Source organism: Musca domestica, unplaced genomic scaffold, assembly GCF_030504385.1.
Source record: "Musca domestica strain aabys unplaced genomic scaffold, Musca_domestica.polishedcontigs.V.1.1 1, whole genome shotgun sequence".
NCBI classification, from domain to species: domain Eukaryota; kingdom Metazoa; phylum Arthropoda; class Insecta; order Diptera; family Muscidae; genus Musca; species Musca domestica.
In genome coordinates, this window is record NW_026712114.1 from 11,002,648 (window position 1) to 11,025,801 (window position 23,154).

At 35.5% G+C, this 23,154-nt stretch overlaps 1 protein-coding gene and 3 non-coding genes across 6 annotated transcripts in view; 2 read left to right on the forward strand and 2 right to left on the reverse strand.

Annotated features, from left to right (window-relative positions):
* LOC131800383 (tetraspanin-13-like) overlaps positions 1 to 14,618 on the reverse strand; it is a 28,066-nt gene extending 13,448 nt beyond the window's left edge. The window contains exons 1-2 of one of the 3 annotated variants that reach the window (XM_059118855.1): positions 14,521 to 14,614; positions 7,607 to 7,774 (exon numbers count right to left, since the gene is read on the reverse strand). In XM_059118855.1, coding sequence (XP_058974838.1) covers positions 7,607 to 7,774 — 168 coding nt within the window. In that variant the 5' untranslated portion in view covers positions 14,521 to 14,614. Of the gene's footprint in view, positions 1 to 7,606; positions 7,775 to 14,207 lie in introns of all 3 variants that reach the window. The other 2 variants (XM_059118840.1, XM_059118848.1) reach the window with 2 other exon arrangements.
* A 3,527-nt stretch (positions 14,619 to 18,145) lies between these two features.
* On the forward strand, positions 18,146 to 18,218 carry TRNAK-CUU (transfer RNA lysine (anticodon CUU)). Its single transcript has one exon. It is a non-coding gene; the product is annotated as a tRNA-Lys (tRNA).
* Positions 18,219 to 20,133: 1,915 nt separating this feature from the next.
* TRNAK-CUU (transfer RNA lysine (anticodon CUU)) lies at positions 20,134 to 20,206 on the forward strand. Its single transcript has one exon. It is a non-coding gene; the product is annotated as a tRNA-Lys (tRNA).
* A 1,547-nt stretch (positions 20,207 to 21,753) lies between these two features.
* TRNAK-CUU (transfer RNA lysine (anticodon CUU)) lies at positions 21,754 to 21,826 on the reverse strand. The gene has a single exon. It is a non-coding gene; the product is annotated as a tRNA-Lys (tRNA).
* Positions 21,827 to 23,154: the final 1,328 nt, after the last annotated feature.

Consider the following 23,154-nt stretch of genomic DNA (forward strand, 5'->3'; position numbering starts at 1 on the left):
AAATATAATTGGAGATACGTTTTTGTATTAGTTTTAATTTCTTATGTATTTTACCTAGGCATAAAAGGTATAATGAATTTTATTCCACCAGCAGTTCGCTCGGGGAAGCCCATTAAGCTGTATTCAGAATTTAGCAATTGGTGCTTTGGAGGACTGTCTAGCCCATCTGAGGTTCGGGTAGCAAAAAGGATTTTTCAAAACATTATTACAGCTGCAACTCCTCGTTATGTATCAGCTGTCGAATACTTAAGGTTCTACCTTACTCCCCAAGAGATCCAGCGGTAGTGCGATGACCTTTTGCGGTCCATTGCAATTGATTTGAGTAAAGTGTCCTTGTCGGCGATGATGAAACTCTAATCACTTTTAAACACTTAACGCCGGATAAATTGAAAGTTTAGGCAATTTTTAAACATTACTTGTTTGAACACCTTGTGGAGGACAGGGTGAGGCGAATAATGATGCATCGTATCAGATCTCTCCACACAGAGAAGGTAACTCTACAGTTCACACGAAGAACTTGGTCTTTTTTGAACATGAACGGAATCTCAACGGTATTATTGAAACACGGGAGACATTTATTTTATCCAGGGTCTCAAATGTTTTGTTATCTATTCACGTCGTTCCCGAAGGCTTAAAAATAATTCGGGTGCTGGAACTGAATCCAGAAAAGGATGCCACAAAAGGCATGATATATGACATGCGATTTCAATTTTGTCCCCTGTAGCAAATACTCTTGAGGTTTTGCTCCTAGTCAACACTAGAAAAAGTTATCCATTTGCCGATCACTTATAATGCGGTCTGTTAACAAACTAACAACAGTATTGCCAAAAATGAATTCAGGCGGACTGAACAAGAGCAGACCGGCACATTATAACAATGGTGCTTGACTTCTCCCACACACTCAAGACGTCATAGAGTTTTTGCTTATGTAGATGAGGTTATCGGTGCCAATCTTTGAGGATATGTCTGTAAAATTGAATTTAGACCTTAGGCCTGAGAACTGGAATAGTAGTAGAGATCCCACCGGGGTGTCAGAAGAACTTGGCGAGTGTGTTTAAGAGATATAGAAGTGAGAGTTTATATATTCACAAGCACCTCAGAATGGTTTGGATACCATTTATATGGATACAACGATATATGCAGGAAGTTACAGTCGTATCAATGTGTTTGGACGGTAATGGATATCTGTTGAACATGTATAGGCCGACATACTAATCCACTTCGATTTAATTGCCTTCGGAAATCTACTCTAATTTCGAAACAAAAAGTGTAGCTACATCTTCAGTTCCTGCAGTGGTGTCATGAGGAGGCAGTTTGTTGCAGCTATTTTGGTCTTTGTGATTACCTTCCTCCTACTTTCCAATTTATCGCAGAAAGCTGTGGCTTGCATAGGCGACGTGAAGATGCTCTAAGATCCTCTATCTAGTTTGTGGTTCGAATTAATTGTCTCTCGACCTGCACATTCAAATGTGCATTGTCATTTCCGCAGACCATGTGGATATTTTAATAATCCTTGATTGGAAGTAGGCTGCAAGCTATGTCATCAACGATGAGACTCGTCGTCATTATCATCCGCATAAGTTATGTTCTCAATGTTGACTGAAGAGAGAGGAATTCCAGAAAGAAAGTGGTTAAATAGTTTGGGAGATATCACCCCACCTTGGGGAACATCCTGTATCACACTACAGGGTTTGGATTTTTTTGTTCTGAAATTCCACGTACAACTGGCATCCACACTAAAATTTATTATGCAATTAACGTTTCAAACTTGGCCGGAAGTAGTTCTCAATATCATTAAACAGTGTCAAACGCCTTTGATAGGTCAAACGCCTGTATCCTACGCCACGACTTGTTTTGGTTGATTGACTCTGTTTGACTCAACAGGGTTGGGATTTCTTGTTCTGAAATTCCACATACGACTGGCGTGTACACATATTATTGATTATACAACCAACGTTTCAATATCGACCGTAGAGTAATTCTCTTAATATAATCTATGATAAGTCAAGGGCTACCAACACTGTTCTATGACACGGGTTATCTTCTTAAATTCTCGATATTGGGAGCTTCGACGACTGAGCTTACTCTAATGCTAGGAATAAGAAGAGTTTCACAAGTTTTCGCTGCGGCATGAATGACTCGCATTTACTGGCATCCATTTCTGGGAACGATGTGGGCGGCTAGCGACAAGTTAAAAACTTTTGTCAGGTACTTCACTCCTGGCTGTTTTAACGTTATCTTTAAGATTCCGTCCGGGCCAAACGATTTGAAGGACTTTGCCTTTCGGATGACAATTACGACATCACCCATCGTAAGCTGGTGTGACATTTTCTCGGCTGGAAGAGATCTAATACGATAAAGTACTATTCGCTTTACCCATCACTCTCAGAATTCACGACAAATTGACTTTTAAAATAACCAGTGTACCTGTTCGGATCTTTCGCTCCTAGAGCTCAATTTAACCGTTACCCAGAGCTTACTCGGTTAAAGTATTGCCAGTCCCGTTGCGTATACTGGGTTATTTTTTGGGGGAAATTACAATCTACACATGAGAAAACATATTTTGCCATCTATATTCCCCAATTCATATCCATATTGCTCCATATTTTCGACCAATTTGAATATTTGAAAAAATACATTGAATAAATTTACCGGCCCATTCCAAAACAAATTACTTTCACAGTATTTGAGCCATGACTTAGGGTAACACATATTCGGATTAACCATTGACTCCTGTTTCCCATCCTCATTCACGCTCGCACTCGTTGTCAATTATCAATGGGAATTTCTCTATGGACATATGTATGTGATGGCTTTATTATAAGTTGGAACCATTTTGCATTTTAATTTTTTGTCATTATGTTTCCACATCTTCTTCTTGTTGTTGTTACCATTCTATGGCTCATGTCTTTTTTTGTTGGTGTCTCCTTTAATAGTTGGAATTTTATGAGGTCGACTATGTGACAGCAGTGAGTGGGGGTGATACGTGTGTTTTGCGAGGTAAGTAGTTGACGTTGATGGTGATGAGGTAGTTTTTCTTGTTGTCGTATTTGTTATTTTCATTATGTTCCAGCAAAATAGAGAAAAAAAAAACATCATCATCATCATCCATGGAAGCAGACAACACATCGTCGTCACAAAAGGGGGTCAAACACAAAGTAATTGTGATAACCTTCTGTTCTTCACTTGATTACGCGCGTCCTAGTGCAGAAAGCAGCAGCAGCAGTTGTTATTGTTGTTGTACACCATCTTTCCATTCATGATGAATACACTTGGCGCACACGGCTTTTTTATAACACAAATCCCCATACATACTTCTTATAAATCCAAGTAATATTCTATTTTTTGAATGCTTGGAGGCAAAGGCTGAGGTGCTGACTGCTAAAGCCATGGGGGTTGGAGAATATATTTCATAATTTGTAAAACATCACAAAATTGACAATATGTGCTACTGCTGTTGCCGCTTGGAGGACTGGTTGGCTGGCTGGTAGCGGCGTCTAGATAATTGTGTTGACATAATAATTATCGGCAGCTGAACCCAATTCCCCAAATGTTACTTTTTATTTTGAAAGCACTGGATGTGTTGCTGGCAGAGATAATTAAAAGTAATCTGGGAAAAGGTTGTTTTTGTTGTTATCCGGGTATTTTTAGAAAGCTTCCGTATTCTATTTAGATTATGGAAATAGAAAACTAAATACAGCATTAAAATTTAACAAGAAACGCTTTGCAATTAAAATTTATGTCAAAAAGATAAAAGGAATGGAAAATTCTTAAAAATAACCAGGCAGCCACCGTTTGAAAACGAAAAAGGCAAAGACAAAGCACTCTAAACGTTTATTGTCCTTTCTTAGAATTTCTGTTTGAGCACAGCATAAGTATCATTTCACTTTAGCTTTCGCCTCATTAATCCTGAATATTTCATAGTTTTAGAATTAAAATTTCCCTACAAATGCCTTCGGTCTTCAAAGGCAACAGCAGCGGCGGCAGCATTAGAAAATATAACAAACTAGCTTCTCTCCATCCACCATTTCCACCACTTCAACATGCCATATGCGAAAAGTTTCTTTGTAATGTTTAATAGTTTATAAAAAAAAAAACGAAAAAGCATCGAGGCATAAGAATTTGTTACATTAGGTACTTGTACTAGATTGGATGAGAAGTAGGGGTACATGTACTTGTATAAACGGATATGTTGGCTATGGAATAAGCCAATGTAGAGAGAATTATTTCACTGCAAAAAAAAACAACAGTTGGGTTTAAATTGTTGTTAACATTTGGTTTTGGAATGAAAAAAAAAAACAACAAAAAAAACTTTGAACACCACTTAACATAAGATGAACAGTTCTTTCCACTCATACCGCATGTAGGCCGACCTCTTGCCAAACAACATATTTCAACAAGGCCATTTTTGTTGGGGGTCGCTTGAACTGCATTTCGGCGGTTATAAAGAAAAGGAATAAAGGACCCTAAGGTCCTTTACATTTTCTAAAAAAAATAAAAATATTCTAATGAAATATTTCATAATTTTATAATCCATCAAAAAAATTCTTAAAAGTGACTTAAAATTAGGTAGTCCGTATAAAATAGGCTTGGAATAAAATATGATGGGGAGGTTCAGTCTTTTCAATAAATAATGGAGATTACAACTTCATCTGTGTGGATTTTCTCGATATAGGAGGAGCCTTCGATAATGTTAAGGTGTAGTCGAAATCAAGCCCTTGATATCTTTTGATGACTAGTTTGCTAAAATTCTAGTTGGCATTGAAGAGCAGAGTTAGAGGTTTAATTTACACGAAGACCTTTGGTCCATTGTGTCCACCTAAGGTAAATGGATTTAAAAGAAGATATAGAATTTAAGAAAAGTTTCAGGAGGTTAATTTTAGGCACCACCTGCAAGCTAGGTTTGAGGAAGTTATTTTTAGCAACCAACTGCCAGCAACAGGAGGTAACTCCGTGAGGACCTGTTTGGAACTTCTAATATAATTACTTATGGGTAACAGACAGTCTCATCAATAGCTGGATCACTCGACTAGAAACCATCCTGAGCTAATTCATGGACCATTTCATTCCCCGTTATAATACTATGGTAAGGGAGCCAGCAAATATGTTGTGATTATTTAAGCAGTTTTTGTCGAGGTATTTTTAATCAAAACTGGCTATAATTCTAAATCCATGTCGAAAAAATGAAAGGCTGTTGGCCTAGGTTTTGTCAGGACTATTGAAAAGTTTCAGCGCAATGCAAAGGTCTGTCTCGTATGCGTTACGTCCGGATGGTATCTTCGTAAAGAGATACTCTATTGTAGGCGAATTTTAGACAGAGTGGAACTAGTTTTCACTGACGCCGCAAGGCTAACCAAAGACCATTTTAAGCTGTTAAGTCTTCTGGAGGTCTTCTATGCTCTATAGTAGACCTGAAAATCTTCCATGCAGGTCTTCTACAGGATGAGATAAAAAAAAACTGAAACGAACTTCAGACTGCTGTCATTTCTAAGCCGCTCGTCCGACAGCTATTCAAATTATTCCAGTGACAGCTCATTATATTCCGTACAAATGCATTTTGGTGAGAATTTTCCAGAAAAAAGTTATTCGTGATGGAATTCAAGCGTGATAGTGCGAATGTGAATAAATCTTTTGTGTCTCGTACCATAGCTCGTTACCGTGACACTGATAGCGTAGCCCGGCGTCAAGGAAACATCAGCAGAAATGGTTCGAAAAGTAAAGAAGCGACTTGATCGAAACCCGCAGTGAAGTGGCCGAAAATGGCTCGTGCGCTGAACATATCGCAATATTCCATTGGGCAAATATTGAAATATGAGCTCGGGGAAAGGCCATTGAAATTCGAAAAAATGCGAGAAATGAGGTTCCTCGCTTCATTTCCACCAAAATCTCCGGATACCCATCCGTTGGACTATTGTGTCTGGAGTATTTTGGAAAGCAAGGTTGGCACTATAAAATACAGGGCAGCGTGTGACGGTTTCATTGGCGGTTTGGCCATATACCGTGCCAAAGGTGAATAATTCGAACAAATCTAAACTTATTCTAAAATTTGATGCTATATCCGACATTTTTTGCTTTCATTCAATAAAATCTGAAAAAATTTAAAAATTGTGACGTTTGACTTTGTTGCAGTTTTTTTATCTCACCCTGTATAGGCAATAAGTGTATCCCAAGTGCTACCGGCTAGCTATTTAACCAGGTTGTTCCTACTTTTCAATTTATCGCATGTAGTTGTGTGGCTTGTACATGTTAAAGATTATCCATCAGATTTTAAGAAAATTAGAGATCAAAATTATCTGTCCTCAAACTGCAGATTCAGATATATACTTATCTCCAAAGTCTATTTTTTAAAATGTGGCCGTTAATTTAGTGACAATCATATTATTGGATCATATTCCTAACTTTGAAGGCGGCAAGTTCGGGAATTGATCAACATGTTATTCAATCATGTCATTACATTAGAACATTATTACATCCGCAAAGCTTTCACTATCACTACTTACGACACCATCTGAAGTCATGACGGATGAGTCGAGGAGAGGATCTGGGACAGCTTGACAGATCGCTCGCCAGCAGAAACTGTAAGGTTAAAAGCATATTTTATTTCCTTGCTGGCTTTTTCATGGAGGTGATCCACATCAGTGCATTAAAATTCTCTTCTTAGACGTTTGAAAATTTTTCTACTGAATGTCATTAAGAAATAAAGGCCAAATTGGAGCAGCATATTTCAGGCTACCAATGCTTCTGCATCTTTACCCCAGGAGAATCCAGCAAATTGATTGAGGATCTTGTTCTTGTATTTCATTTTCTGATTTATATAACGCGAAAATAGAGATGGTTGTTGGCTACTCCTAATATTTTTTGAATTATTTTGGACATCCGACTAGCTGATATAAAAACAGCAGCTTTAACTGTAAAAAAATCCTTTCTGTTTTCAAAAAATCGGAAGGCCTGGAAAGTTCTCTGAAGCGTTGTTTGGTGAACTGTCTAGTGGTGATGAAAGACAATTGCTCGTTGTTTAAACTAACCCTTTTCGATTTAAAAATAACCATAAAATAACCAGAGGGGAATGTTTATATTGAAGTGGCAGCCGCCTTGGAATTGCTTCAACTATTACATCTAATCAAAAATATTTCTACTTGCAAAATTCTCCATTTGCCAGTTGAATAACTACAACGAAATAGTATTATCATAGTAAAAGTCTTCCAGACATATGATGCCTTTCATTCATTATAGTCATTACCGACTTAATGCTGACCATTTACTTTATAACCTTTTGACGTAGATGCATTCTCTCTACTCCTTTAAGAGTTCCATCCATTTAATCTCTCTCTCTCTCTTCTATACCATTGACTCTGAATTAGGTTTCAAGTATGATTAGTTCTAAGCATACATAAATTTCCAGCAAATGGACAGGATTCTTATCTAGAAAATGTAACAAAACACTGCAGTCTACTGCATCACATTTGTCGACTCAGCAGTACACATGGGACATAAGTGCATCTATCTATCCATCCATTGTCTCGATGATAATATTGATTTTAGTCTTTAATTGGGTTTCAATGCTGTTTTGCTTTTGTAGTCATTGTTTTTTCTTTAAAAAGGATACGAAAAACAGCATAACTTGATGATGTTTAACAGCACCAGCTAGACCCAATATCGATATGAGTATCAAGATAATGCCGCATGCCAGTATACCGCCAACAATGGGAAGATTTGTAACAATTGAAGCAGCACGAGCATAGACACCGACACCAATCAGTAGGAAGCCCACCATCTAGAAAGAAAAACAAAACAAAAGCATTATAATCAATATAAGGTTGAGAAGAAAAAAAACAAACACTGTTTAAACGAGGAGAGCAAAACAAAAAGAAATAAAAGTTTATCTAAGATGTGTTGCATGCACCACACATCCATGGTTCGTTCGTTCATTCATTTGGTTCGTTTGTTCCGATATCAGGTTGGGTGGGTGGTTGTATGTCTGATAGTCTAAGACTCAGGTGTATTTTGTATTTTTTTTTTTTTTTTTTTTTGTGCTTATTAGTTCCATCATTGATTGCACGAACTGTAAACAATTCTACAGCACACACACACTCACCTTGAATTGCCTAAAAGCAAACGAATACAAATTGTCTTTTCACCATGGGAGATTTTTGGATTCATTTTGGCTAATAAATTTCTATGGGTGGGTAGTAAAACCCCAAACCACAATCTCAATAAACGTTTCCGGCAATAAATCATTGAAAAGTATATACAGAATTACATTGCATTTTTATAGAATTTATTTGAATGTAATCTTAATATGAGGTTCTATCTCATTATGACATTAGCCACATTTTCAATTGATTTAGCCATGATTTGCCATGTTGAGGCATATTAGATTTTCATGATTAATTTTGGCCCAAGTTTGAATGGCAATAAATTACAACAGCAACAAAAAACAAATTTGCAGCCAATTTTGATTTTCCTAGGTTTGACAATCAATTTCCACAACCATCCACAAAATCCATAAATTATAAGAGGTATTCAAGCTCGAATGAGTATAACCCATCAACATCCTTGAGAATCCAAATTTCGCTATTCATAGGTTTAAAAAACAAATTTTAACACTAATCCATAATCTCCAAATAAGCTACAAAAAATAGTACAAATTTAAAAGGAAATGAGTTGATATAATACTTCGTGTATGAAATCGGTTAGTCTAAAATACCTTTATATATACAAAATGCCGTGTATGTACTGGATATTAAAAAAAAAAACCACAAGTAAAAAAGCAGACACTTCGGCCAGGCCAAGCTTTGAATACACCACTATTTGAAACGAATTTGGAAATGTTCAAAAAAATAAAATTCGTTAAAAATTCTAGTTAAATCTTAAAAATGCCATCGCCATTATATTGCGGTCTATACAAAGACGTGGACTTGCATGAGTAACTTTTGTCATATTCCATTACAATATTAATATACAAAAATTAAAAAAATTCCGGTGAATAATGTAGCTATTATTATCAAAATACGGAATACAGGGCGGTACTGCTATATGGGGGCTATACGAAGACGTGAACCTGCATATACAATTTTTCGTCATGGGTTAAAGTACCCATTATGAACATCAGATAAGAAATTTGAAACAAATCCGTTGAATAATGTTACCAAAACCATGAAAATACCGAACTACCCAGACATTCGGGTCCTATAATAAAATGTGGACCTATGTAGTCAATTCTCTTCCAAGTGCTAAAGTACTCAGAAGAAACTCCTTGTGTAGATTCTAATAATTGACAATTTGCTACAATTACCAAAATACCGAATATTGGGAGAAACCGGTTTATGGGGGCTACATGATATCGTAATCCCATATAGACAATGCTCTCCTAGGAGATGAAAGTACTCACAAGAAACTTCTTTTGTGGATTTTAAGACGATTCCATTGAAAAATTTAACTGAAATCATCAAAATACCGAATATCGAGGGGTACCGCTATATGGGGGCTATGCGTTACCGTGGGCCTATATACCGTTATATGGGACAATAACAAAACTTGAACCCATTAGGATAGTTCTTTGCACTGGAAACACAAACTGCCACGGGCATGAATAAATCGACATAGAATTTTATACTGAGCAAAAAAACCCGGCTGAGGAATTTTAGTTATAAAGGAATATCCCGTTATTCCGTAATTTATATCCTACTGCTGATGAAAGAGGTATTTTGTTTATATTACTTTTTAATGAGGTTTCGGCTCATATGGTTCTGAATATTTGTTTTTTTTTTTTGCACAATATCCATCATTGTTATTAAATCATCAGGGAAATAATTTTTTAACACTTGCACTTATTTTTTAAGAGCGTGACAGACAAAAAATCCATATAATTGTTAATCCTTTCCCATTGCTTTTTTATACCCCCAGCCATATGGCTACAGAGGGTATATATCATTTGATACGGCCAAAACGTGCCTCATCGAAATAACGGTTTTAGACCCTAGGTCTCTTTGGACCAAATTCGTTTCAGGACATTTGGAGTCGATCTAGCAATGTCCTTCCGTCCGTCTGTCTGGCTGGTGCGCACGATAACTCTCGTAGGGAGTATCCGATTTGATCCAAGCATCGTCATATTATTGTCAAACTTAGATCGAGTTCGGAGATGGGCAATATCGGTCCATTCCTTCTGGTACCTCCCCTCTAACTTAGCATATCCTAATATTTGCATCAATGCTAGATCAGGTGCGAAAATGGACAATATCGGTCCGCTCCATCAAGTTCATCCCCCACAAACGGTCAAAACTTTTAATAATTACAACTCTTATAAAAAGTAAAATGGTATTTAAATGGAATATATCGGTCCGCTCCTTCTGGAAACTCCCCCCACAAAATGTCAATCTTTTCAAAGAAAATAATTTATTGCACAAAAAGAGAAAGGTTAATCCGATTTTGATCCAACTTTGCATATCCTAATATTTGCATCAATGCTAGGTCAGGTGCGAAAATGGACAATATCGGTCCACTCTATCAAGTACATCCCCCACAAACGGTCAAAATTTTTAATAATTACAACTCTTATAAAATGTGATGTAAGAGTCCGATTGTCTTCAAATTTCATACATCCCAATATTTTTATAAACCCAATGTCTGGTATTAAAATGGAATATATTGGTCCCTCCTTCATAATCCGATTTTGCTCCAACTTTGCAAATCCTAATATTTGCATCAGTGCTACGTCAGGAGAAAGGGTCAAAATTTTGAATAATTACAACTCTTATAAAATTTGATCATCCCAATAATTTTAATATCCCAAGGTTTGGTACCAAGACTTATAGTAACTCCCCCACAAAAGTTCGAAATTAAAAAAAAAAAAAAAAAAAAAAAAAAATATTTTTCACACAGAAAGAGAAGCAATAATCCGATTTTTCTCCAACTTTACAAATCCTAATATTTGCGTCAGTTCTAGTTCAGGTGCAAATATGGATAATATCGGCCCACTCTATCAAGTGCCACCCCCTCAAAGGGTTAAAATTTTGAATAATTATAACCCTCATAAAATGAGATATAAAAATCCGATTGTCATAAAATGTCACACATTCCAATATTTTTATAAACCCAAGATCTGGTGTTAAGATGGAATATATCTGTCCACTCCTTCTGGTACCTCCCCCACAAAAGGTCGAACTTTTGAATATCTATTAAGCTCACAAAGCGCGAAATTATCATCCGATTCCATTTAGACTTGGCACCTCTGAATATATCCATCAACACAAGATGTGTTAAAATGATGGTAGAGATCGGAATACTCCATCTGGTACCTCCCTCACGAAGGGTAAAAGTTTTTAAGAAACAAAATGATCCTAAAATCCGAAAAAAAGCATCCAGTTCTCTTCTCATATTAAACATACCACAATATTTTTATTAGATCAAGATCTGGTGTGAAGATGGTATATGTCGGTCTACTCCTTCTACCCAACATTCCCCCCCCCCCCCCCAGGGGTCAAAATTTTTAATATCCATGAATATCATAAAACGCGAAATGAATATCCGATTCCATTCAGACTTGCTACATCGCAATGTTTCCATCAATACGAGCTCTATTATAAAAATGGTTCAATATTTTGAAAATTTTACGCATAAAAACATTTTTGTTAGCAAAATATATGTTGTGAAGATGGCATATATCTGAGAACCCTTTCTGGTGCCTCACCCACAAGGAGCTCAATTTTCAATACTTTTATCTTTACAACTTGCTATGTCTAAAGATTGCTTTCAACCAGAAACCTGAGATGAATATGGAATTTATGAATTCGCATAAAATTGCATATAAGATTCGAAAGATTCGTTTTTTTTTTTTTTTTTTCACTCCGATATATTTATCTGTATTACATGAAGTATGAAAATGGAATGTTTCGATAGACTATACCAGGTAGCTCACGCACATTTTAACATTTTCTAAAAATTATCACATATCTCATATAAAGTGAAGGAAGTAGTCCAAACATGGCACGTCGAAATATTAATATCATATGTGTTTAGGTCTGATACAAAATGAACAATATTGGTCCATTACTTCAGAACCTACTGCATTAGAAGGTCAACAATTTTAATAATCATAACACAAGTCAAATTATATTTTAGTAATCGAACATTGGCTGAGGGTATACATCTGTCGACTAAACCGAGAGATACTTTTTAACTTGTTTAGCAAATCATTGGTTTCATTCATTGTTTGTTTAATAAATTCAAAATTTTTTTCAAACTCTTTCGTATATTTCAGTATATTTCATACTATATAGAAGATCAATAGAATATGTAATAGGTACATTTTGAATTAAAATTCCGTGCTCGAAAGAATTAATTCGTAAAATTCATCTTTTTTCCTTTGGTATTTGCGACGGGATTTATCAATCAAGTTCCGCTGGTAGTGTGTTAATATTTTATAATTAAAATGCCTATTACCCACAAAAGAACAAAAACTGCTGAAGGGTAAACAAAAGACTCGCACTATCACTATTTTGTTCAGATCATTTACCTCACTACATTTTGTCTGGTATTTTACTGTATTGGAAGTCAATCAACGTACGTAAACAATAAATCCCGCCATTTAAGGTCAAACTTCAAATTGTTGATGACAAGTTATGGCAAACTCATTCGCCTCATTAGGCCTCAGTGTGTTTAGAAAACAATAACAGAGATGACTAACTACATAGACAAATGAAAATATAGACAACGAAATGCTCTCACCGTTCATCTTCGAAAAAAATCGGGTCAGCAGATGTCGTATATGTCGTTTCAGGGGTTTGAGTGGGAATTTTGAAGTCACTCAATTGTAAAATGTTAAAAATAACAAAAACTGTAGGATATTTGTCAGTTGATAATTGTCTCATAATAAAAGAAATGTGAAAAGTACGTGATGACATCGGAAAATTCAGGAATAATCAAGTAAAATTCTTGAAAACCGATAAAATGTGTTTTCGAAGTCGAGTGGCTTGAACGCGCAAATAAGCATGTTGACTATGCAAAACATGATGAGCGCCATCTGGATAAAAAGACAAAACTAACTTTTCGTTGTCTATATTTTCATTTGTCTATGTGCTAACTACCGTGGGGAGACGACGGATAAGAATGAGAGCGTCAAACAGAGAATAGAGAAACATCTGTTACTCCAGTCAGAGTGGAAAACGTTATTTAGTTACTTTTAAAGTTTTCACACATCAAATGAACGAAGTTTATAATCCTTTGTTTACCAGCCATGAACTTTCCTGTAACAACAACCCTCGTATCAGGAAACAAAACAAAAATGCCGCCGTCACCGCAGCCCCAAGCAGCAGAACCCAAGCCAGATGTCAGGCAATATATAAAACAAAAGCAACAACACGTTGTTGCCTTTTCTGATAGACAGACAGACAGACAGAGAAACGGACTTTCTGGCTGAATGATTACAAAGTAAGCAAGCAGTCGGGCAAGTGATTGGAAAAAATTATACATTTAAAACTCTTATTTATAGAAGGAATACCGAGAAGGGATGATGATAGTATGTCAGCAGCGACAGCAATGCTGCTGATGAGAATGTAAAACAAATAAAGCGACTAAAACGAAATCGATATTTTTTAAAGGATTTCTTTGGAAAGAAAAACAATAAAGGGAGACGGGCAGGCAGGCAAGGGACAAAGTGCAAAAGAAGCTTAAGGAAACACCAACGAGACAGTGACGACGACCCTTTTTGTTCCTTTGTTTAGCAGGGAAATTAGAGCATGAATTGGTGGGATTTTAGCAAAGAGAAGGATGTAAGAGGAGGATATGACTGCACAAGGCAGTTGTCCCTAATGTATGTATAACGAGAAAAAGAAAACAATCAGGAAAGAAATTGCTTTTAAATCAGCATGATATGAAATGTGAGTTCCTTTCGCACTACTTCTTCTCCGCTCATCCTCATTTCCAAGTAGGTAGGTAGGTAGATGTACTTTATAATCAGTACAAAGAAAATGTAAGGGAAGAAGCTTAACAACTTTAATGGGGCGAAATAGCTATGAATTTGTTCGGCAAAATGCATTTAATTTATTATGTATAACAGTTTATTTTTCTTTTCGATTGTAATGAGTTCTGTCTATTAGCGTTCCGTTTTGTTCATGGTCTGTGTTCATGCTGCCCTTCAAGGGCTCCACAAATTGAAATTACTTGACATTTGTCTGCCTCCAACCAACCAAACAACAGCAACAACTTACCACATATAAAATATTTAAGGCAATTAATGCATTCTTTGAACACGTAAATCCACCGCACATTTTTGCGTTTCTTTTGTTATTTCACTCTTGTTGTTGTTATTATTTTTTATTATCTATATTATCTCTCTGTTTTTGCGTTTCGTCACTGATTTTTGGGGTTTCTTTGTTATTATTGTTAATAACAATTTGTTGTTATTGTGGTTTTTAGCACCACCAGTCAAATCACTTTCAATTGTTGTTTCCTCAACTTGCAAATTTATAACAACACTTCTTTTGTTGTTATCAAAAATCTTTATGTTAATATTTGCTTTACTAATTTTGTGTTGTTGTTCTTCTCCGTTCTCCGTCCAAACGTTTCCAACAGCAACCGTTCTTGTTTTTTTACTGCTATATTTTTCTCTTATTGGAGCACATCAATGGGGGTTGTGTGATAGAGATGAGAAATAATCGACTTTGTGTTCGTTCGATAGTTGTCATGTTTTTTGATATTATCGATAGTGATTATGTGGCGTTCAGACGGAACATGGTTCGCAGGCAAATATGCTTTGGGTTTTGCTGCTGCCCATGGCAGAATTATTTGAGGGGGGAATATAAAGGTTATGACTATTGAAAAATATTGACACTTGCCTTTACGTTCTATTTATTAATTAAAAACATAAGATATTTAAGTTATGTTTAATTGAATTAGGTTTTTTTGTAAATATCGCGCCCGTGCGAACTTGCCATTAACAAGCTGTTGTCATGTTTTCTCTATCGCTTTACAAACAGTGCTGGCAACATTGAAAAAAAAACAGATGGCAAACAAACTAAAAAATCAAAATAAGCCGTTATGTTGAAAGGCATTTTTGCAAGAATTCGAAGTAAATTTTATGAAAGTGATTAAAGCTATAAATAAATAATAAAACTGTTAGAAAATGTGGACAAATTATCGATATGTGTGGTCATGTGTTTGTTGCACAACAGAAAAAAAGAAAAATGGAGTTAACTTTGTTGTGAAGCTCTCTAATTGGAAATCATTGTGGACAAATAAGAGGGAATGTTTAAAGGAAAATTATGTAAAGGTTAACAACTGATTGTGATGTTACAACGCCAAACGGATTCACTTACGAAAATAAATCAATATGTAACAAGCAGAAAATTTCACCTGAAGCTAGTCAATAATATGATCTGTATAAATGTCCGGAAAGTGTGAAAGAGTTCCAAACCCTAGTGGAATATACAATCAACAATAAATGGGTAGTGGGTCTTTTAAACAAAATCAGGACTGCAGTGCTTCCATATATCTATGCAAAGCTTAAATTTTTGGACCTGAACCTTAGTGGAACGCAGAATCAAAAATAAATGGGAAGTCTTGTAAATAAAATCAGGACTGCAGTGCTTCCATGTATTTATACAATGCTAAAATTTTTGGACGACGGCTTCGGAAAAATTTTAAGTCTGCAACATAAAATACAAGTACGTATAAAATCCATAATTATATTACAATATATATTGATAATGGTCTTATTTTTGCAGGAAAGGCAACATCTTATACAATGGGTAAGCCATTCATTTAACAAAAACTTGCCACAAGTCTTGTTACTGAAAATTTTTGAGTTTCCAGCCCTTATGGGTATAGACTCTATAGTATCGTATTGCCAAAAATCTCATGTTCCTTAGCCTATTGAGAGTGATTGATAAATCTCGAAGGGAGAACTAGATTTAGCCATTCTAGGTCAATCATAACAATATTTTCACAGTAGTGCATCCTACAAATAGTCCAAAACTACCTAAAAATCGCTAATAGAAAAAGAGATTGCAAGGCGCTATCGTAATATTTGTGCTAGGCTTGGGTTAGGTACGAAAATCGACCAGATCGGTTAACTCATTCTGGTACCAGCAACTCGAAGATTCCAAATTTTAAGCAACGTTTTTCTTGCAATTAAGTCGGGAAGAAAAAAATTAATATCAAACCAAAAATTTTTTTTGTACAATCCCCCAAAATGTCTAGATTTTGAATTTTAATTGCTCTTGCCTCTGGACCAAAATCAATACCAAACTGTGACTCGTTTTGGGTTCATCGGCTCTGCAATGTTTGCGTGCGCATTTTCTGCCCCCAATTGCAATAATTTATCTTGTTTACAAACGGAATTGATGGTGCTCTATTTTTCCAAAATCAGGACAGCATTTTCGCATACTTTCTGCAACATTACCATGATTTTCAAAGTAATGTCGCAATACTTCCCCACATTGTTCGATCATATACATTACAATATTCGTTTAGCGGAAGGAGAAAACAAATAATATTTCCAATCGGGCATGAGCTGCCCCCTCGCGAAATAAGTACTAGTTGGAAAAAGTTAGATCGGGCACCCTACATTGAGGTGAGATATATCCTTTCAATATTCGTCTTCCACAAGATTCTGAAAATTCCGAATTCCATATAAGCTTAACGAAGCCCACGACAAAGCCAATAACAGTTCATCACCCCCACCCATAGCAGCTGAATAACACCACCTGCCTAGACAAACCAGGGTAGTTTTGGCGCAATTACGTTCAGATGTAGTCGTCTCAGTTCGTATTGGGCACGAATTGAAGAAGATGTGCGTGACGTCTGCCCGGCGTGTGATCCGCACAATACGCTGCACCACTTTAATTGCACAGCCAAAACTACCCAACTCACTCCAGAAGATCTCTGGCTACAGCCCTGGAGCTTAATTCAGATTAGCAGAAGCAAACACATACATGTACTGCTGCGACAACAACAACAATAGTTCATCGCAATATCCGTGTCAAGCTAGGCTACGTCGAAAATGCAAAAAATGTATATTAAAAAAATTGATAGGTTTTAGTAGTCATTTTTCAAGGTCTTTTTAAGTTAGAAGGTCCTCTAATAGGTTACCTTGGCTAAAACCTTAAAATACAGCCTACAATTTGGAAAATATTTTCTTTTGATGGATTCAAATGGCGCTAATTTGGGCTATGTCAAAATTTGTATACCCTCCACTGTGCGAGAATATCATTTGTGATCATGACCATCTTTTTTGCTACCGGCTACAAACCAAAATCGTTCATCTCCATGGCGCAATCAGATAGCGCCGATTACTGCAGACTCTGTCCAAATGAGGAGGAAACTCAAACGGAAGAGCACCTACTCTGCCACTGTCCAGACAGAGGCTTATAGGTGTCCTTGTTTTCATTCTTCAGTCAGACTAATTTCTTCGTGGGTCAAAATTCATTTTATTTTTTTTTTTCTTTATTTCTTTTTTGTACCTCTTTCTCTATTTTTTCTTAAATGGGTCCATTCCTACAGGCCTAACGTAACCTAAATATGGCCCGATGTATTCTTAATAATAGACTTATCTACTTAGAATTTTATGCTGATGGTGAATATAGACAAATATTTCGAGATGTTGTAAACAATTCCTCTAAAACAAAAATCCTAAATTTGCACCCATTGACAATGATAAAGGATTATACTTAAAGGATAAATTATTTATACTGAATTATTGGACCTTATATGTGAATTCCTACATTTACGATGATGCCGTGTGAAACTTTATGAAGCGAATTAATAATTTGCTCGTAAATTTCTCCAGATACATAATCCAAAAAAATCTCCACATATCATTTTTCGTCCACTCTGTGGATTTTTTCATCTCTTCTAATTAGAACAGGATTTATAATGAACTATAGGCCCAAACATCTGAATACCTTTATTTATGTCGACGCCATGTGATACTTTATGAAGCGATTTAATAATTTGCTCGTATATTTCTCCAGATACTTAATCTAAAGATAAATTGCCACAAATCATTTTTTCATCCACTCTGCGAATTTTTTCATCTGTTCTAATCTTAGATCAAACACAAACGAAATACCTTGTTTAAAAAAACAGTGTATGTGTGTATGTACATTCCATAGCCGAACAACACCAATGAGCACACGACAGCCACACAGCCCGGCTAGCTCAGTCGGTAGAGCATGAGACTCTTAATCTCAGGGTCGTGGGTTCGAGCCCCACGTTGGGCGCACTTGATTTTTTTTTTTTAATTTTGTAAATAATTTAGAAATCTTATAAGGAGCCAAAATGGCATTAAATGTCATAAACAAAATATTTATTGTAAAGAAATCTGCAGCGTAATATTTTTTTAAATATTTTTAAAGACAAAACTAAAGATAATTAAAGTAGAGCGCAAAATTGAAATTCTTTATAATATTTTCAAAATGTGTATACAGTTTTTTTTTACATCAAGAATATTGAATTTTCCTAGATAAAAAAATTAAAATGGAGAATTGCAAAATTGTATATAAAGGCCCACGTTTTACTAAAGCCCCCATATAATGGTCCCTTCGGAAATTCGGTATTTTCATGATTTAACGGATGATTTTCTAACGGATTTGCCTAAAATTTTGTATTGGTAGTTCTTAATGGGCTCTAGCTCCGGTGGCAGAACAGTATATACAGGTCTAAATTTTCGTAGAGCGCCCACTGTATCTCCGATATTCGGTATTTTGATCACTTTAGACACATATTTTAGGATTTTTTTTCTGGAATTTTTTATTTACAGTTTTCAATGGAGTTTACCTCCTGTGACATACATTTGTCTATATATTTTCCTATAGCCCCCATATAACGGTACCTCCAAATATTCGATATTTTTACGATTTGCGATTTTTAGTTCATCATGGGTTCTACAACCGGTATAAAAAAATTTCCATAGTAGTCTGAAATTTCCATATGACAGTACCCGCCGAAATTCGGTAGTTTGATGATTCAAACACATGTTTTCACGCAATTGTTTAATAGATAACAATCTCTATAGTAGAAAATTGTCTTTAGAGGTTCCCGGTTTGGTGTAGCCTCCATATAGAAGTTCTTGGTATTTGGAACACTTGAACTGCATTCTCCCACCCATCCCAACAACCGAAAATTTAACATGTTTCAATTCATGTTGTAACATAATGGTGGTAGGGTTCTTCCCTTCTCCCTCAAATCTATATCAAATCTCTAACACTAGAACATATGAACACCATTTGGAGTAGTTGTCTTATTTTTTTTTTTTTCAATTCTATTTACAAATTGGGGAAAAAATTAGACTACTCTTATTTAATGAATAAATTTATCTTGCCATATTCACGTATTTTGAGAAAGATTATAACCAAGCTATCTTCTTAATTTATTTCCGTAAAAAATTAATTTCAAAAGTATTCAGGTTCAATTTTACCTTCCATTAGTTAATCATCCCAACTTTTGCGTATTCTGCGTGTGTCTATAAATTTCATTAAATTGGGGTATTAATAACTGTGAATAGCATCATCACATCCATTCATTCCGTCACCCCATTCACAGTGAATGAAAAAAATTCGTCTGCTTGTGTGTGCATTGTTTTGTTGGTGATATGAAAAGCATAGCTTATGTTTACGTTTTAGTTCATCGCCTATCGACTGGAAGGTTGGCATCTTCTGTAATCGTGCTTCTGCGAGGTCGGATTGTGGAATGGTCTGAGGCTGGGGGTTCTGTGTGGTGGATTTCCTCATGTTGACGGAACGTCCGCACTAAGCTTGCCGTCAATATGGGTGCCATGGAGGAGTCCGAGGCATTCAGGTTGGTTAAGGAGGGGTGTACCGGGCCAGGGGTGAAAACCAGCAGCCAAGAGTCCCCGCGGTAAGCAGTAGTGGGATAGCGTACCGGAGTGAGGTGCCATCGCCAGCCTAGCCAATATGATTGGACCACATTCTTTTTATTGATAAAGAATATATTTTTTTTAAATTAAAATAATTTATATTTTATTGGAATATTTTTAACAATTTTACTTAAATTTTTAAAATATTCCATGTAATTTTGAGTTTTTTTTTTTTTATTTTTGTGAGCGATCGTTAAGATCGTTTTTCAATTAAATTAGAAATTATCCGAAATGTTGTATTGATCTCCCGTAAGATATATGCCCGGCTAGCTCAGTCGGTAGAGCATGAGACTCTTAATCTCAGGGTCGTGGGTTCGAGCCCCACGTTGGGCGCAAATAACTTTTTATTATTATTTGTTGATCATTCAATGTACGGACTTACAAAATAATTTCGCAGAGTGGGTTTCCGCCCCTTCCGAATTGAGTACATTTGCATTTTTGTATATTTTTCATGGAATAGTCATATATTTTCTACTTGGGCCGCACTAAAATGGTTCTGTGACCTTTGGAGGTACCAGAAGGTGATTTCGCATATTATATATTGATATAAACGAAATTTTAAGTGTTATAATTATTCAAAAGTTCAACCTTTGTGGAGGTATAACAGAAGGATATCACTCTGAATTTGGGTATACAAAGTTTATAAAACATCACTTAATTATGAAGTATTTTATAAGAGTTCCGTGTCATAATCACCGCGCACACCATTACAGTTATGGGGATTATGACCTTTTTTCGGTCATAACCCCCGCAATGGAATGGGGGCTAACGCGAACCTAATTTATCTAAATTTTAACCTTTTTGTAAATTTTAAAGTCTTCTCCTCTGGATATGTCGGGTCAATGCGAACCAAACTTTTTTAAATGTTAAATTTTTTGTAAGTAGCTGCCCTTCGGCCGGGGCTTGAGATATGTCCAACAGCAGCTAACGCAAACCAAAGTTTTCAAAATTTTAAACTTTTTGTAAGTAGCTGCTCTTCGACCGGGGCTTGAGATTTTCTCCTCTGAGTATGTTCAGTCATGTTAAAGTTTTATAAGTTTAACACATTTTGTAAGAAGACGGACTTCGACCAGGTCTTGAAATTTTATTTTTGTTTAAGTAGTCCCCACAGCAAACGGCCATACTCCCCATGGAGATTATGTCCATTGTGGAAGCGGACAAAAAACCGGTCATAATCACCATAATTGCAATGGGGATTATGTCCGGACGCCTTTTATGAGACTAACAATTATTTTAAATGTTCATCGCTTGTGGGAAAAGTACCAGACGGAGGTGTCTCATATTGACACAGGATCTATAATCTAATATTACTATGCGTTTGGACAAAATCGGATTTTGCTTTCGAGGGTTATCGTGTTGACAGGAAAAGAGAAAAAATGTCCTAAAACTAATTTTGTCCAAAGAGCCCGAAGGCCTAAAACTGTATTTTTTTTCCAGCTATAGGACTGAGGTTATAAAAATAAGCGATATGTATACCCCGATGATTAGATCATACATCAAAATTCATCCTGCCCGAAAATAACGTATATATGACTTGCCTTTTCCAATTTGTTTTTAATGAATATAAATGCTTTGAAAAAAAAAACCTAATTGGACCCACTCCCATACTTCAATGCCTCTCTTTTATTTCTCATATATTTTATGCCAAAATTTTGTTCTAGTTTCCATATATAAATAATTGTATTCAATATGTTTGAGTCAGCAAAGTCTCATAATAACTCAGGTATTAAACCCATGCATTGTCAAAGATCAACAGCTTCAAAGTCGTTATTCATAAAGCACATTTTTAATTTCTTATTACATCGTGAGGTAAAATAAATACATTTTTATGAATTCTTTAACTTTTTTAATAAAAAAAAAAAAAAACAAAAAATTGCTTGCGCCCAACGTGGGGCTCGAACCCACGACCCTGAGATTAAGAGTCTCATGCTCTACCGACTGAGCTAGCCGGGCAGTTACATGTCCGGGTGAATGATGCAAACAAGTTAGTGTATCGGAATTTATGTCAGCAACAAATGAAATGTTTATAAACATTGTTATTCTCATTTTAATAGTTTTGTTGAATAAAAACATCAAATATGTTGCCATAATCAAATTGTGTCTTGTTAACGCTCCGGCGTTGCCAGGTGAAAATTTAAAACATATAACCGTTGGCTATTCAAAAAAAGCTTATTTGAAAAAGTCGATATCTATGCTACACACCCACAGTGACTTTGAGACGTGAGTTTTTTAAATAATTTTTCTGGGTCTCCCCGTTTGTAAAAATCACCGATTTTTAACATAAAAAGCGACTTCCTGACCAAAACTTCTAGACTATATAGAAATATTAAATAATTTTTAAATGACGTTCTGACTTAACGACCTTTTTACCAAAAATACTGAACTTTTACAGATTGTTTTAACCTTTAATTAAGGAGGTGGTCCCCTCACATTTTGTTGAAATTCTCTCTTCTACTGCGATGAATAGAAGTACCTGTTTTTTTTTAATAAAAAATCGAACAGTTTTGGCATGTTTGCTCGGGATACCATATTATTTTGTTGTTGTAAAATGGTGAGGATTAATCCCATAATTGTTGTTTTTATAAAAAAGTTTGTTTATTAGTGGAGAACGATAGTAATGTTCACCAGGGGGTGCAACAATAAAAAAAACCTGTTGTTTTACTTATTGTAATTTAAAATATACAAGCTTATACTTATTCAACAAAAAAAAATATCAAAACAAATATTTTTAACTCAACTTTTTTTTTGTAACATTAAGACGGGTACAATTTAACACCACGTCATAAAATACGTCCTAAAATTTCATTACGTCCTCACCAAAACTCGTGAATTTTTAATTTTTTTTGGCATAATTGCTTGTAAAAATGTACATTTTTAGCACAAATTCTTTTCTTTCTCTTTTCTTTTTTTAACAATAATATTTTTTTTAAAGACGTCAAAGAACAAAAATAAATGAATAAATGTGAACATGGCCTATATAAGGTCGGCCAGTAAGACCATCTGACGACCAAGTTTTCTGTCAAAATATATTCTGAATTCGCCCTATGAAAACAAAATTGTGTCAACAAATTTCCAAATAATTTAAATTATTAAAGGATTTTGAAGACAAATCTATATAAATTATAAATAAACAAAATAAATAAAAATGATAATTGCCGAATATGCAGAAAGAAGGAGGTTCCAGGAAGGGGTACACTTTTTTCGGTTCAAAAGGATGAAATGTCTAAGGCAGAATGGAGTAAAGTTTGGCAGTTAGAATTTAAAGCAACGTCTTCTGTATG